The following is a 14350-nucleotide window of genomic DNA, read 5'->3' as shown; positions in this document are numbered from 1 at the left end:
TTAAGAAATTAATTATTATTGTTATTATCATCATGATTAAAAAAATAAAATAAGTGATTATTCAAATTTTTTTTCTTCTAATAAACTGGAGAAAATAATCTGAATATAACTTCACATACAGTCGAAGCTTGAAAAATTTCATTATAAAAGAAATTTTTTTAATTTACTCAGTCTTAAAGAATTTTATATTTCATTTAAAAAAAAACTATTATAGAAAGCTCATTTCATGTTGAACAGGTTCTTCTATCTCATGTAACAATTGGCTCCGCTGTAGCTCGGAAAGTAAACCAAAAAGAATGATTAATAAAATTTTTCAATTTCTTCTCAAAAGAGGTATGCTTGAAAAATTTGATTAAGATTCTTCTTACACCCGCTCCCAACATCTTCGCGATATAATAAACAAATGAGACTTGGCAACGCGGCCTGACAACTGCAGCAGCAGCCAAGGCCTGTTAGACTTTTATTTTTCTTCTTCTCTTTTTCTCGTGGCCTCTCTTACACTTGTGGTCCCCTCCCGCACCTTTTCCAGCCTCACTAGTGTGCCCTCTCATTGCAGTTTTGCACTCGCTCTTTTTCTCTCCCCCGCTTTCCTCCCTTTTTATATTTACTCTCAACTCTTTATACTCTTACTCCTAACTTAACGTTCAACTATACACAGTGAACACCACACAGCTCTTATTTGTTTCTTATTTCAGTATTCACTTATTTTTCACGACCAAAGCTTTATTTTTTTATTCTTATTCTTCCTTTCCTTGCCTTAATTCTCTATTTTTATTCTTTAACTCACCCCCTTGGTTCACCGATGCTATAATCCCCCATCAAAGACGATCGCTTTCCGCCCTTCAAGTTTATTTTTACACTCACGTTGTTTTTTTTCCTTCTGCATTGGGTATTAACTATGGTCAGTCATTTTCTTTCCCTTTATGATTAAAATTCTAATAACAAAGAGAAAATGTACTTCTTACAATCACTCATTTTCTAGAAATTATTTTCATTATAAAGAAACAGTAATTGAAATTAATGTTCTTTTAAATATTTAATTAATCTGTTAATAACATTTATTGATAGATTATGATGATATTAAATTTAATTGAAAGATCATAAAAAATGTATGAAAAATATTATATAACTTATTTTTCTACATTATTTCAATGACGATTCTAGTATTATCGCATAATAAGTATAGACAAGTACTTGGTAGTGTCATCGAGTTGACAGAGGGGCGAGAATAAAGCCACGCGACTGCTCATGAGATCTAGCTTATCGTGACGTCGCTGATAAAGCCGCCATCACGGATAGAAGAGTCTATTTTCGTTTTAAAGACTCCACCCAGTTTTTTATCACCAACTTTCAACTTTTCCATTAATTAAAAGTTCCATAGTTTTCATTTTGTTTTTTTTTCCAACACGGTACAAAAATCGGTTAATTTCGAGAAAAAAAAATGATTCTCTTATCTTTCAATAAATGTATAATTATTAATCTTAATGAGTTGAGTAATTAAAATAAATTTTTTTAGTCGATCATTAAATAAAATTTAATTAATTAATCGACATAAATTGATGTTAACGTGAAATCAATGGACTAGAAATAATCCGGCTGGTTATACATAAGTCCAGTTGAAAGGATCCAGACGACCTTTACGCCCCACTCTCAACTGATGTCTAACACCTCGCAACTCCGTCTGGCTGGAGTCTGAGCAAGTCAATTCGTTGCTGGAAAAATTGACGATGACTACAGAGCCAGTCAGCTCGCGTGAATAACTTCCTGAATAGCGGAACTCTCGACATGAAGAAACATACAGATATTGCAGTGAGAAAAGAGTAAGAAAGAGCGAAAGAGAAAAAGATGAAATAAAGATAAAGAAGAGGAAGAAGAAGATTCTGCATAAGGCTAAGAGTAGGCGCGAATTATTCTCATTGGATATTTCTTACAGTCGCATCAATAGGTTAACTATCGATTGGTTGAATACAAGAGAATCGTGCTATTTTAATCGATATCTTCAATGCGATTTTTTTTCAAATCCTTATCAACACGACTGAACTGCGGGATCTCTTTCCCTCCCCTTTCTCTTCCCTCTTCTCCCCTCATTCCTGCTATTTTTCCCGCTTTTTCCAATGATTGCCCTCCTCAACTAGACAAGAAATTGTCCCCCTCTTTTAGTTTGCAACGCTGCTTGCTGGGCGCACGGCGCCGCCGCAATCTGTTGCTTTTTTCTTTTTTTTTCATTTCTAATTTTTTAAACATTACTTAAAAATCTATTCATACTTTTTCTCAGTTGATTATCAGTACAGTTTAGCTTTCTACAAGTAAATTTATCATGATTAAGAAGAAATATCTTTTTTTTTTCATTCATATTGTTTAAAAGGATTAATAATTTTTTTTTTCAGTAAACTTGTTTAACAGTTATTTGAATTTTTTATTGAAATATTATCTTATATCTTGATAAGACAGTGAGATGGCGTTCTTTTAGTGTAGTGGAAAAATATAAATATTTCCTCTGATAGTTTTTATTTTTATTTGTTTGATTAATGTCATTGTATTTACAAAAACAATTCCATTGTTGTGCACAAGTGACCGACATAGTTTTTTTTTTATATTAAATTTTGAAGTTCAATCAAGTGTTAAAAAAAATGATGGAAAAACATGGATATTATTATTAACATTATTTTTATTGAGGACTTTGTTCCTGAGTGTTTAACCACCGTGTCAGTTACGCAACGTTTCTCCCATTTTTGTTGCATAATGCTCGGATTTATCGTATCAGTAAAGAATAATAATAATTTCAAAGCAACGTGAAGATGTTTAGTGGTGGCGAGAGTCATGGTAGTTTAGACTCGCGATGGACTCCACCAGTATCGGGTGCGTTACCACCAACACCACTAGCACCACCTCCACCGCAAAGTCAACACCAGATTCATGTTCGCCCAAATGGTCCATATGCCCATGATCATCCACCTAGTCACCCACCGTATATGCCACCACTTTATCAGCATCCACGACTACCTTCTCAGGTAATACTACTTGGTGGAATTACCATTTCTTTCTCTAACCATCCAAATTAACAAATGAGAACCTTAATAATTACACTTTCTAAGAAATATATATATATATTTTTCTTGCTTTAAATTCAGGTTTTGATAATAAAAATCATGATAAATAATATCTTTGAAAGTATTTTTACATGTTAAATTTAATAAAAACTCGTTTCATTCAGTTTACATTTAAATTCCACGTTAAGTTTGTAGGATAAGTTAGGTGGAAGAATAGTTCACTTGAATAACGTATTTCTTTTTTTCATTTCTTTCCTGTTCAACTAAATTCTGTTTCAATATAAAAACTACTTATTCTTTAAGGTAGATCTGGTAGCTTATTTTTTATTATAATTTTATAAAAAGAAAAACTTCTCGCAGGTATTTTTATTATAATGAAAATAATATAGATGTTCTTTTGAAAGAAAATTTCTGACAAAATAATTATAAACATTAAAATTAGAATTCAAGTTGAAACATCAACTGAAAGCTTGTACCAAGTACTTTCTCATTTTATTCACGTGGTACACCTACATATCAGAACATATGTGAGGTGCTGGCTCTCAGCGTGGGTGGATACAGTGTGTCACGTGTGTCCATGTTCATGAGTCAGTTCGGGATAGTGCGTACACACGTTCCTACCTTCCTTCCTTCCTTTCTAACTTCCCTTAGGGCATATGGCAAGCAGGTGAGACGAGGCAGCTTTGTTTAGCATTGCCTGTAAAGTAGCCTACTTCGAGCAGTTCATGAATTACGACTCTAAGATAATAAAGAAAAAAGGGGTGAAGACATAAAGAAAGTTAGAGAGAATAGAGAGTCCTGCAAAAAATGACCAAAAAAATTTAATTACTAACGACGTAACGATTCTCCTGTCTCTCCATCGTCTATTTCCTTGCTGCTTCTTCTAGTATTATTATATTTATAATAATGAAACACCAAATCAAGTGGTACTGCTTCTTAATGCAAATTTTTTTTTACTTTCGTTTCCGGTGATAAATCAAGAAAAAGATCCTAGAAAGAGGGTATTTTCCATGAGATAAAAATATGATTAATGGTCAGAACGAGATTCTGAAGAAAAAAAAACATCCAAAATTACAACCCCTTCAGTGGTTTCGTCCAAAAAAATACGAATAATTTTTATTCTTTTTCTTTTCTATAAATTTCTTCAATTATTTCGCTTAATAATTATCATGAAAATTATTCATTTTTTACACTTCAATTGTTTAATGAAATATTTTCAACATTTTAATTTTATTCATTTTTAGTGGAGGACAATTTTTTCTATTCATTATCATAGACTTTGGAGAAAATCCAAGAATTCTTAAAACAGATTCCAGAAATCTCACGAGGATTAAAAAGTACAGCCACAGTTGGTTCAACCCTTTTTTAATTCTCATCACGATTTTTTATAAAAAAAAAAAATTGATATGCTGAGAAAAAAGAAACGAATGAAATTAAATGATAGAGAATAATGCGAAGAAAGTTGGAAGAATCTTAAGTGACAATTTTAATTCTTACTTTTGTTTCAATTTCGTTTATTTTTTTAACAATTCTAAAAAAAAGAAACTTTTTTCACTTTCCTTTTGACCATTTGACTCATACCCTAGCTCACGATAAAGCATAAGATTCTTAAAAGTTCTCACGAGATTTTTCGATTTTAATTACAGTTTTAACATATTTTAATAAAATTCTTCTAGTCCTTTCATACCCTTTCTTTTAATTCCGTCTGCCGTTTGTTCTTTCCCCACACCATTTCTTGTTCTCTCCTACTTTATCTTTTTTTTCTTAAAACATTTTAACCCTTTTCATTTAGATATCCCCCACCTTTTATTCGAATTTTTTTCGACAAATCCAACACCTGTTCTGTTATTTCTACAAATGAGTTAATAAAAATTATTTGAGCCATCACCAATTGACACAAAAAGAATTGTAAAATTTATTATAGATCATCAATATGAATTATTTTTCAATATTTTTTTCTTGTCATAATTGATAAAATCATTTAGAAATATTTATGTTTTAATGAGGGTATCCGTCAGTGATTTAAAATCACAGCCCAATGGTTCAGCAAAAAGTACAGCGTACCAACTAACCCTAACAGTTCTTCTCGCAGATCTTCATGCACAAGAGCGCAATGCAGAGTGCAATGCATGCGAGAGATCTGGGTTCAGGTGGCCTGGGTGGAAGACCGGGTGGAGTACCCGGCGGTCTTGCTGGTCTTGGTGTAGGAGTTGGGGTCGGCGTTGGACCAGGTGGAATGATCACCGGGAATGAAGTAAAACCACATCAGTGCCAGCAATGTCTCAAATCCTTCTCCAGCAATCATCAACTTGTTCAACACATCAGGGTGCATACTGGAGAAAAGCCTTACAAGTGCAGCTATTGTGATAGAAGGTTCAAACAACTGAGTCATGTACAACAACATACTAGGCTACATACTGGTAAGCTGAATTTTTCTTTTCGTTTATCAATATTTTATTTTAACTATTGCTTCTTTTACTAATACTTTTTATTTGTTATTTAGCATTTTTTTTTCTTTACAAAAACAATTGCTTGTTTCAACAACATTTATGTTTTTCTATGTTTACTATTCATTAATCAAAACTGAATTTTAGAAACAAAAAATAAATATTTGAGTAAATATTGATAAACTATAATTGTTAAAGTAATTTTTGTACGGAGTATATTTTCATTTAAATTGATTGATGAATAGTAAAAGCAGAAAGAATTTAATTAGCAAATAAAAGTAGTCACTTGGAAGAGATTAGCAAGGGAAAACGGTCAATCGTACTCATACAGTAACCCTCGATGCATAAAAAGCTCGTAAGAGATTCGAATAAAAAAAAAATCGTGGCACGTGAGCAATTGAATTGTAGTCTTTTAAGTCTAAATATCTTTTTTGTTGACCTTAAACTAATTGTTTGTCGAGACAAAATGTATTCTTAGATGAGTAGTAAAACTAAAGAGAATACGTACAGTTAGTTATATGACAATCACGTGGTAGAATCTCTGATTAGATTTGCCAGCTCTAGATACGATCGATGAAGGTTTAGTTTAGTTTGTAACACGAGTCTGTTCTATAGAGTCTATACATTCTATAAATGTACTCATTTGACCTTGTCTTAACGAGACTCAAAGTCATCATGTCAAAGCCCAATAGACATATCAATTAATAAATTATAAATTACTGTTTAATTATTCTTTGATTACTTGTCATTGTTCTTATCATGTTAAAAATTTTTAAAAGGGTTTCTAAAACTTTAACTAATTATCAAGCCACCTCAAATGGTCAAATAACTGAAATTCAATATCATTTAACAAGAAATATATATGCGTGGAACTCTAAAAAATTCATTGACTTGCATTAAAGGTATTGTAGCTGCTTTGATATAGTTGTAGTTAATATAGATACAATTAAATATTGGTAGAAATAATTGAGATTCCCGTCAGAAACACTGAAATTGGTTAAACGGAAAATGCGACATGTCCTGTTGGCTGTGAATTGGAATTTTCGTGTAATGACTAGTTTGAATTTGCCGCGATTTTTAAAATTTAAAGCCAACAAACATTGGGTAATTATAGGGAATATATAATTCATTGATAATGAGAACGAGCGAGAGAGAAGGGAGAACATTGGAACTGAAGACTAAAAGAGAATTGGAGATAGGACAGGAATATAATATGAGTGGACACTATCGATAGCTGGTCAATAGAGGCCGTAGACAAATAAGTTAGGGATGCAAAATCCCTTCCCTTCCTGAACCCTCGATTTGGATCGGTGCATTTTCGCAGTGGGGGAACACAAAGAACCAATCCCCTTTCGTATATCCCCACTCTTGGCTTGTTGGCGCCAAAAAAGCGCGGGAATTTTTACGATTGAAAGCCCGTATCGCTCAATAATAGTGAAGTTGTGCTCTGTGCGCACACGCACTCTCTAATGTGCGCAGAGCTGTGTCAATGTATCTTTCTCTGTTACTCTTATAGCTGGTTTCCATTATCGGACATGTTCTATCTGCATATCGTATAAGCTATTTTCTCCCTATGCGTGTGTTACTCTAACGCATAATACACGAGGGAAGTCGGCTACAAGTGAGATATACCCGTTGCCTGAAGCAACCGAAGATTATCCTGCCATTCCCCAAAATTCGATTTTCAAACCAAAATCTAATCAGTGGTTCTCTAATCAGTTTTACCAACATTCACATCATCTGATAGATTTCTTCTGGCCGATATTCATTTGAAAATTCATTATTCGATCAATTAATTTGTTTTACAAAAAATTCATTGTACAGTAAAATACGACGGAGCTTTTTTATTTGTCATAGGGTTTATAGAGAAAGGAGACATGAAATGACCATTAATATTGAATTGAGAAGAGAATACGTAATGTTGTAATAACATCAAAAAAATTGATGACAAACTCCCGTTGTAAACTGCACCCTCTCGATCTTCATCGTCAACCCTTTTACTCGTAGGACACTTGAAAAAGTCGTCACGTACTACCGACGAAATTGACCGGACAATTTTAAAGCCTTACCCATTAATACTGAGAAAAATTGCTATTTCGTTGGTACATGAATAAAAATTAAGGGTAATTTCCGACTTTCTTCGTTACATTTTCATGCACAATTAAAAAATTTCATCTAAAAATTCTTCCAACATATATGTTGGAGAACTGTAAAGTCATACTTAGTTGTTTTAGAATAAAATGGCATGAAATGTACAAATTCGATGATTTGATGTAAAAAATCTAATGAATTTGGATGAATTAGCAAAAAGTAGTCTGAAAGGAAGAAATTGGGGGTGGTAGTTTGTCTGAAAGAAGATATTATACGTCTTAGTGACTTGGCCTTGTGACATTTTGTCCTCAGTAGAGCGTCATCTTAACGTTTTTCTACTTTCATTTTAACTACCTCCACCACCCCTTTCATTTCTCATCCTTTGCTATGACCACCTTCATCCCTCATTCCACTTTTAATTCGCTAATTTCACCCGTTTACAAATTCATGCGACGGAATACTCAGACGTCTCAAGAAAAATCAAAGCAAAATGCTAACTACTGGGCCTGTTTGATGCTCTTTTTTTCTCTTATTATTTTTTTATGCTTTTTCATCACAAATGGCGTGGAATTAAAGATTTAACAAAGTGAAAAACCTCTAGAAAAACTGTCTCTCTTAGAAAAAATAAAATTATATTTTTTTCTCGTAATAAAAAAAACGTTGTGACATCACTGCAATATTAATTAGTATGTCGTTTGAAAAATTCTTTATTTATTTCAATGATTATTTTTATCATGCCTTATGGTCAAGAGAAATGAATCAGTCACTTGTTCCATATGGATTTGAATACTATTCTAATTGTTTCCTTCTCTTTCTCTCTTTTTTTTTAACCCTTCCTTAATTTTTTTTTCGTTCCATAAGGGTTAATTTGAATAGAAAGTCGTTAATACAACACTAGTCCACGCCTACACTTTCTTTCTTGCGTTCAATTCTATATAAAATACTCTTCATCGCTTACCTTTTTTCACTTATTTAACTTTTTTTTTCTACATACCAAAGAGTCTGATTACTATACCACATTTCTAGGCTTTCAGATCAGCCCTTCTTCAACTTCCTCCCTCTTGGTTAGAAATAAAAAAATAATGAAACGAGAAATTAGCTGTTGATTATAGGGCTCGATTGTTTCTTTAACTAGTAGGTGGATAGAAAAAAAAATAATTATTACTTTCTATAGCTCACTTTTTACATAATAAATTGAATATTAAAGAATAAAGTATCCCTTAATTACTACTCCTCATATAAAATAACATACGTATAAAAATTATTTTTTTCGATTATTTATTTTTAATTAATGGTCTAAAGTATGAATTCATATCCCTGAAACCCGGAAGTGATCTATAAAGTCAATTATACTCACATATAAACTAGTACTACCGTAATATATAAAGTTAAGGGCAAAAAGTATATGTGTATGAGGAAAGAAACAACTCTCTAATATTCTTTGAGCATGTCTGCTTTTTCTTTGATAATTAAATTTTAATGGTGAACCAAAAGCTAGTGGAAAACAGTATGATAAACCACAAGAGTTAAAAGCTTTTTTCCAAATAAAAAAAGTTTTAATCTGAGTGTATTTTCTTAAATATTCATACTTCACTATGTGTGATTATGATTTTACTCATTTTTAATCTCACTTAGGACAAAATACCGAGGAAAATAATCAAAATTGTCAAACTAATAAGTAATACATAATATATTATTCATTGAAAACTTACAAAGTTTTTTATATTTTATAATTACAATATTTGAATTTTTCTAATTGTAGACAATACTAAATAATAATTAATCATCTTAGAAATTTATAATCAATAATATTTTATGTACCGGTTATTTAATGGGTGTAGATAATGGTCATTTATGAGGGATTTTACCCTAATTTTAATTATTTTTTCCTAAATATTTTTAAATATGATACATTCGTTCAAATATGAACTGTAAAAAATAATCTGAAAGAATAAAAGACAATTCATGGAAATAAAATCATAAAGATTACAAGAATTTACAATATATAATCTTATTGACTTTTTGCATCACTCGTAAAACGATTTCCCTATTCTGATTATTTGCTTCTCGAGTAATATCTATTTTTCTCTGTTTTTTTCTATATTTTTTAACATCCACGACGAGTGTCTTATCTTATCTATCGACTGATATACCGCAGAAATGCATCGCTAAAAGTTGTACATTTTACTGCACGAATATTCTACTATGGTTCATATAAATTTTTATCTTTAAATTAAATGAGTTGCGAAGAATATAAATAAATGCACAAAAAATAAAACTTTTTATACGAAATAAAAGGTTATTAGGTCACGGTTATAAGAGCTTATGTATTCAAACATATTTTGTAAGAATTTATATATATCCGGAATTCCTTCAGCGGTTGATTGAAGACAGCAAAAGCATATATAAGAATACATAAACGTAAGTATAGTAAGGAAACTTTAAGCCTCTCTTGCATGATATTAATCTCTCGCGGAGGTCTGTCATTATTTCTCCGACACCTGCAATTTATTCCTCTCTTTACGAGGCTCTAATATCCAAGTCTCTAAGAACAAAGAAGTCTTTAATTCTTTAATTCAACATTGATTCTTTTGCATAAATTATAGACTGAGAAAACATTATTATTAATCATAAATACTAATATTTAATATTTCAATTATTTTTTTTTTTTCTACAACATTTACAAATGTTGATAATTTTGAAAACATCACCGCTTATACGTAATGATTATCATTATTGGTAAAATAAAAATATTTTAAAAATATTGATAATAAGTCAAGGCTAAAGAGTAACTGTAGCATCTTTAAGATAACACAAGACACCTTAAAGCAAACTTTACTGTCTTGCTAATACTCTTTTATTCCCCTAAGCATTACTGACTCACTTTCAACCCTTTCTGTCACCCTTTTTCTTTAATCCTTCAAACAAATAAAAAAATTTCTTTCAAATGTCGATAAACTTTCTTTAAAATTTAACTAATCTCAGATTTGATCGTTTTATTTTTTTTTTCTTTCATTTTCATTACTTTTATCTCTTCTTATTTTAATTTTTCTTAAACCTTAATCATTTCTTAATTGAACAAATTTTCTTTCATCTTTTTAATTTAATTCTATTAATAAATAAAATGGTGCACTTCAGTAAGATAAGAATGAAAAAGTAGCAAAATGTTAAGATCAATATTTTCAAATAATTCCATTAATTTACTTTCAAAATAGATGTTTAATAACTAGATCTGACTATCATCAAAGTAACTTTCTAATCTTTCACACGAGAAATATTTTTATGAAATATTTTCCAGTCAGATCTAGACCTCTGGTGTCCTTATTTTAGCTACTGACAACTGGTCAGTAGGTTAGAAATATCGAACTTGTTCCTTTCAATCTAATATGCAAATAATAACTTAGTTCGAAAAGTAGGTTTTTAATTAAATAAAAAATAAAGATAAATAAAAATAATTGATTAAATTTCGAAATAAAAATAATAAGTAGGAAATGAGGTGTATTACTTGATATGTAAAGGTACTTGGACTCTTACATCGTACCTCCATGTGCCGTATGGCGTCCTGAACACCCACACAATGTTTTGTCTTTGTTTATCCTTTCCAACTCATCGCTATGGTTTCTAAGACAGACCGACGATCTGCGGACCGTTGTAGAAAGTTACTAGATGGAAATCTATATCTTATTTTATGGGCTCCACAATGTGTGAGTTGCACTCAGTTCGCTAGACGGACACACGTTATGCTTGGCTTAGTCTGATAAAAGACCCCCCTGCGTTAAATCATCCCAAGCGACATTAAACTAAAAATCTCGTATAATCAATCTTTCTGTTTGCAAACAACATTTTTTTTTGATTCATTTCATCGACAAAAAATGCAAATTCATGTTAAATATTTCAGTCATATTACTTGGATTTAAAATGAAATTTATTTTTTGATAAAAGAACATGAGCTATTAAGATTGTGCTTGATGTGACCAATCCTTGAGTAAATAAAATGTCTTGTCTTAAAACGAACTCGTAAGAGAAACAAACGACACGTGGAAAAAGCATAAAAATTCGTGTCTAGCCATTCATTCTAAAACATTAATTTTTACCCCTTTCATGAAGAGTAGAGCAGAACGAGTAACTGAGTGGTCTGAGAACTACCCCTATCCTGCCTAATGACCCAAGCTTTGGATGGTCGTGTACTTTCTTTACGAGAATAAAAAAAACGCTACGAAATGCGAACGTTAAGTGGTAAGAGTTGTGTCTCGAAACAGAAGAGGGTGTTTCGATGAACTAAAAGTTGATGACATCGTTACTGGCGCGTCACGCATCCCCCCAAAAATGCCAATTTTAGGGTTAGCAACTTTTGTTACGGCCAAGTTTTCTTCGTGTTTATGATGTTGTCAATTTTTTTGTGGACACAGCTATTATTATTACAGCCATGACTGAAATTATCTTGAGTGAATGTGGCTAGTTACGGAGAAACTGTCGAGTAACTTTACGAGTATTTAAAACCCTTTAGAAAAGTGATGATTATTAATACGTGAATTATTTTCCCTTTCACACAAAAAGTCTACTATAATGATGATACGCTTTTTAAACAGTGGAATAAAATAAAAGATGCGTAAATTTTCATGAAAAATAAAATTTCAACCACCTCAATATCAACCGTTGTCTTTGGCTTCTATTTAATAAGGAATCCTTCACAATTGAGAAAATCTTTCCACCGTAACTTTTTTTTATAATATTTTATCATCAACCCTTTTCATCTCTCGTGTGTCCTTCTTTCTTTACAATAAAACTCATCAGGGATTGAGAATAAATTACTTCCGAGGGAAAATAATCCGATAGAAAGTCAGTTAACTTGTTAGGGTTCATAAAAAAAGTATTTTTTGCTTTTAAGATGTATGAGAAATGAAGAAAAAAATGATTAAAAAAATAGTATGAGAACCCTGTTAGGTTCGATGACCTGCTGACTTGGGCCTCGTGTGTGGGTGGAAGGGAAAAAGAGTTAAGGCGTTGAAAAAAAAATCCCCAGCATATCAGACAGGTGGAAGAGAGGTCGAATTGTAGGAAGAGGGATCATACCATATGCCTGCGTAACGTTTATCCACACTAACCGTTTTTATTCATCCCCTCAGGTTCAATCGCCTCTCTCGAACTTTTGGGTTCGTTGGCCAAAAATTAAATCATCGGCTTGTTCAGGTCATCTGAGGTCATTCTTCGAATATAAAAACACTAAACAAATATCCAACTGCAATTTCCGCAGTCATTGATTCGCAAACAAACGCCCAAAAATCATTAAAATGAAGCACATACATACACAGGTTTTTTTATATCTTTTATTGACAATGATAGTTGTTTTAATATTATATAAAGAGCCATTTTTGATATTGACATTTATTTCAATATATCATAAAATAAAAATACATCATCACTATTAGAAACTTTCAAATCAAAATGAAAGAGTTTAAAATATAATCTTTATTATTAATAATCTCTTTTTGTATCAAATTTCAATTCTTAATTTGAAAATACTGAAAATAGTTTTACATCTCTAAAATTTTTCAGTGCCACATAATAATAGTTGAAGTTAATTTGATCTCTATTAAAAATGACTGATTAATATAGAATAATAGCTAAATTAATAAAATTTCAAACGATTTCCAATTTATTTTTCACTTATATAAAGTAATTTTAATCATTTATATCATATTCTCCTTACTAAGCTTGTTTAAATTAATGCATCAATTATTTTTTACATTTTAATTAAAAAAAAATTTTTTAAAGTTAAATGTTATTCTAGAAAAAAGTGATCTATAAATCATTTTAAAGCATCATTAACAGCTTTAGTCAAGCACACATGGGGTTCAACGTCCGAAATTGAATCATTCAACCCTTGAGGTCATTTAAGATTATTTTACGACATACTGACCATTCAAATTATTAAATTATCAAGTCATTTACACACCAATTACGCGAATCATTAAAAAGTCATTAAAATTTTTAACCAAATAAGAATAAATTATTATCGAATCATTGATTAAAACAGTGATAAAACTGAGCAGTTAAAGCAGACAATGATTTTGGAGCGTCTGTACAAGAGCTTGCATTTGGAGTTTCAGAATGCATGGAGATCGTTGATGATGACTGTACCCTCATACACATAGCAACCACGACGTAGTAGAGACCACAGCCTTGTCCAGCGTCCAAAGCACCACACACAAGCCACGAAATTTCGCGCGTACGTGTTCACCAGGGGGTAGAAATCATTAAAGGGGCGTGGCGTGCCCGTGGTTACCCGGATGACGGTCACGTGAACCAAGATGGCCGAAAAGCACTACATATATTCCCCTCTTTGCAACAGTCATTTGTTATCAGCCATTTTATTTTAATGATTTCCATGCATGCGTGAAACACTTTGCCGCATCGTTCTTCTAAAACGAGTGAGAAAGACTCGATAAATTCAAGAATGCATGAGCGAGATGGTAAATTTAATGTGTTACTACTATACATATATTTCAACATTCATGCTCTATTCCATATACATATATACTAGCTTATCCTTTGCTATTTTCCAAAAGCCCCTGCGAATATTTTATTATCCATAAATTATTTCCAACAATGCCAAAGCTGAATGGTAATTTTCAAATTCGATGATCTAGTCTTAATCAAGTGATGGCTAATTAATAAGCTTATCTTCTTTAAACTATACGTTATACGTAATGAATTATTGATAAACTATATCACTGATTATTATTGCTGTTATGACAAAAT

The 14350-nt window shown here is 31.5% G+C and overlaps 1 protein-coding gene across 14 annotated transcripts in view; it reads left to right on the top strand.

The window, feature by feature from the left end:
- dati (datilografo) overlaps nt 1-14350 on the top strand; it is a 48146-nt gene that overhangs the window by 16194 nt on the left and 17602 nt on the right. For 12 of the 14 annotated variants that reach the window (XM_035095629.1, XM_035095627.1, XM_035095623.1 and 9 more), the window contains one exon: nt 5131-5470. In XM_035095629.1, coding sequence (XP_034951520.1) covers nt 5131-5470 — 340 coding nt within the window. The remainder of the gene's footprint in view (nt 1-5130; nt 5471-14350) is intronic. The other 2 variants (XM_035095630.1, XM_035095620.1) reach the window with 1 other exon arrangement.

The sequence above is a fragment of the Chelonus insularis genome, unplaced genomic scaffold (genome assembly GCF_013357705.1).
Source record: "Chelonus insularis isolate UGA/USDA-ARS -01 unplaced genomic scaffold, ASM1335770v1 contig_135_pilon, whole genome shotgun sequence".
NCBI lineage: Eukaryota > Metazoa > Arthropoda > Insecta > Hymenoptera > Braconidae > Chelonus > Chelonus insularis.
This window is presented reverse-complemented; position numbering and strand designations above follow the sequence as displayed.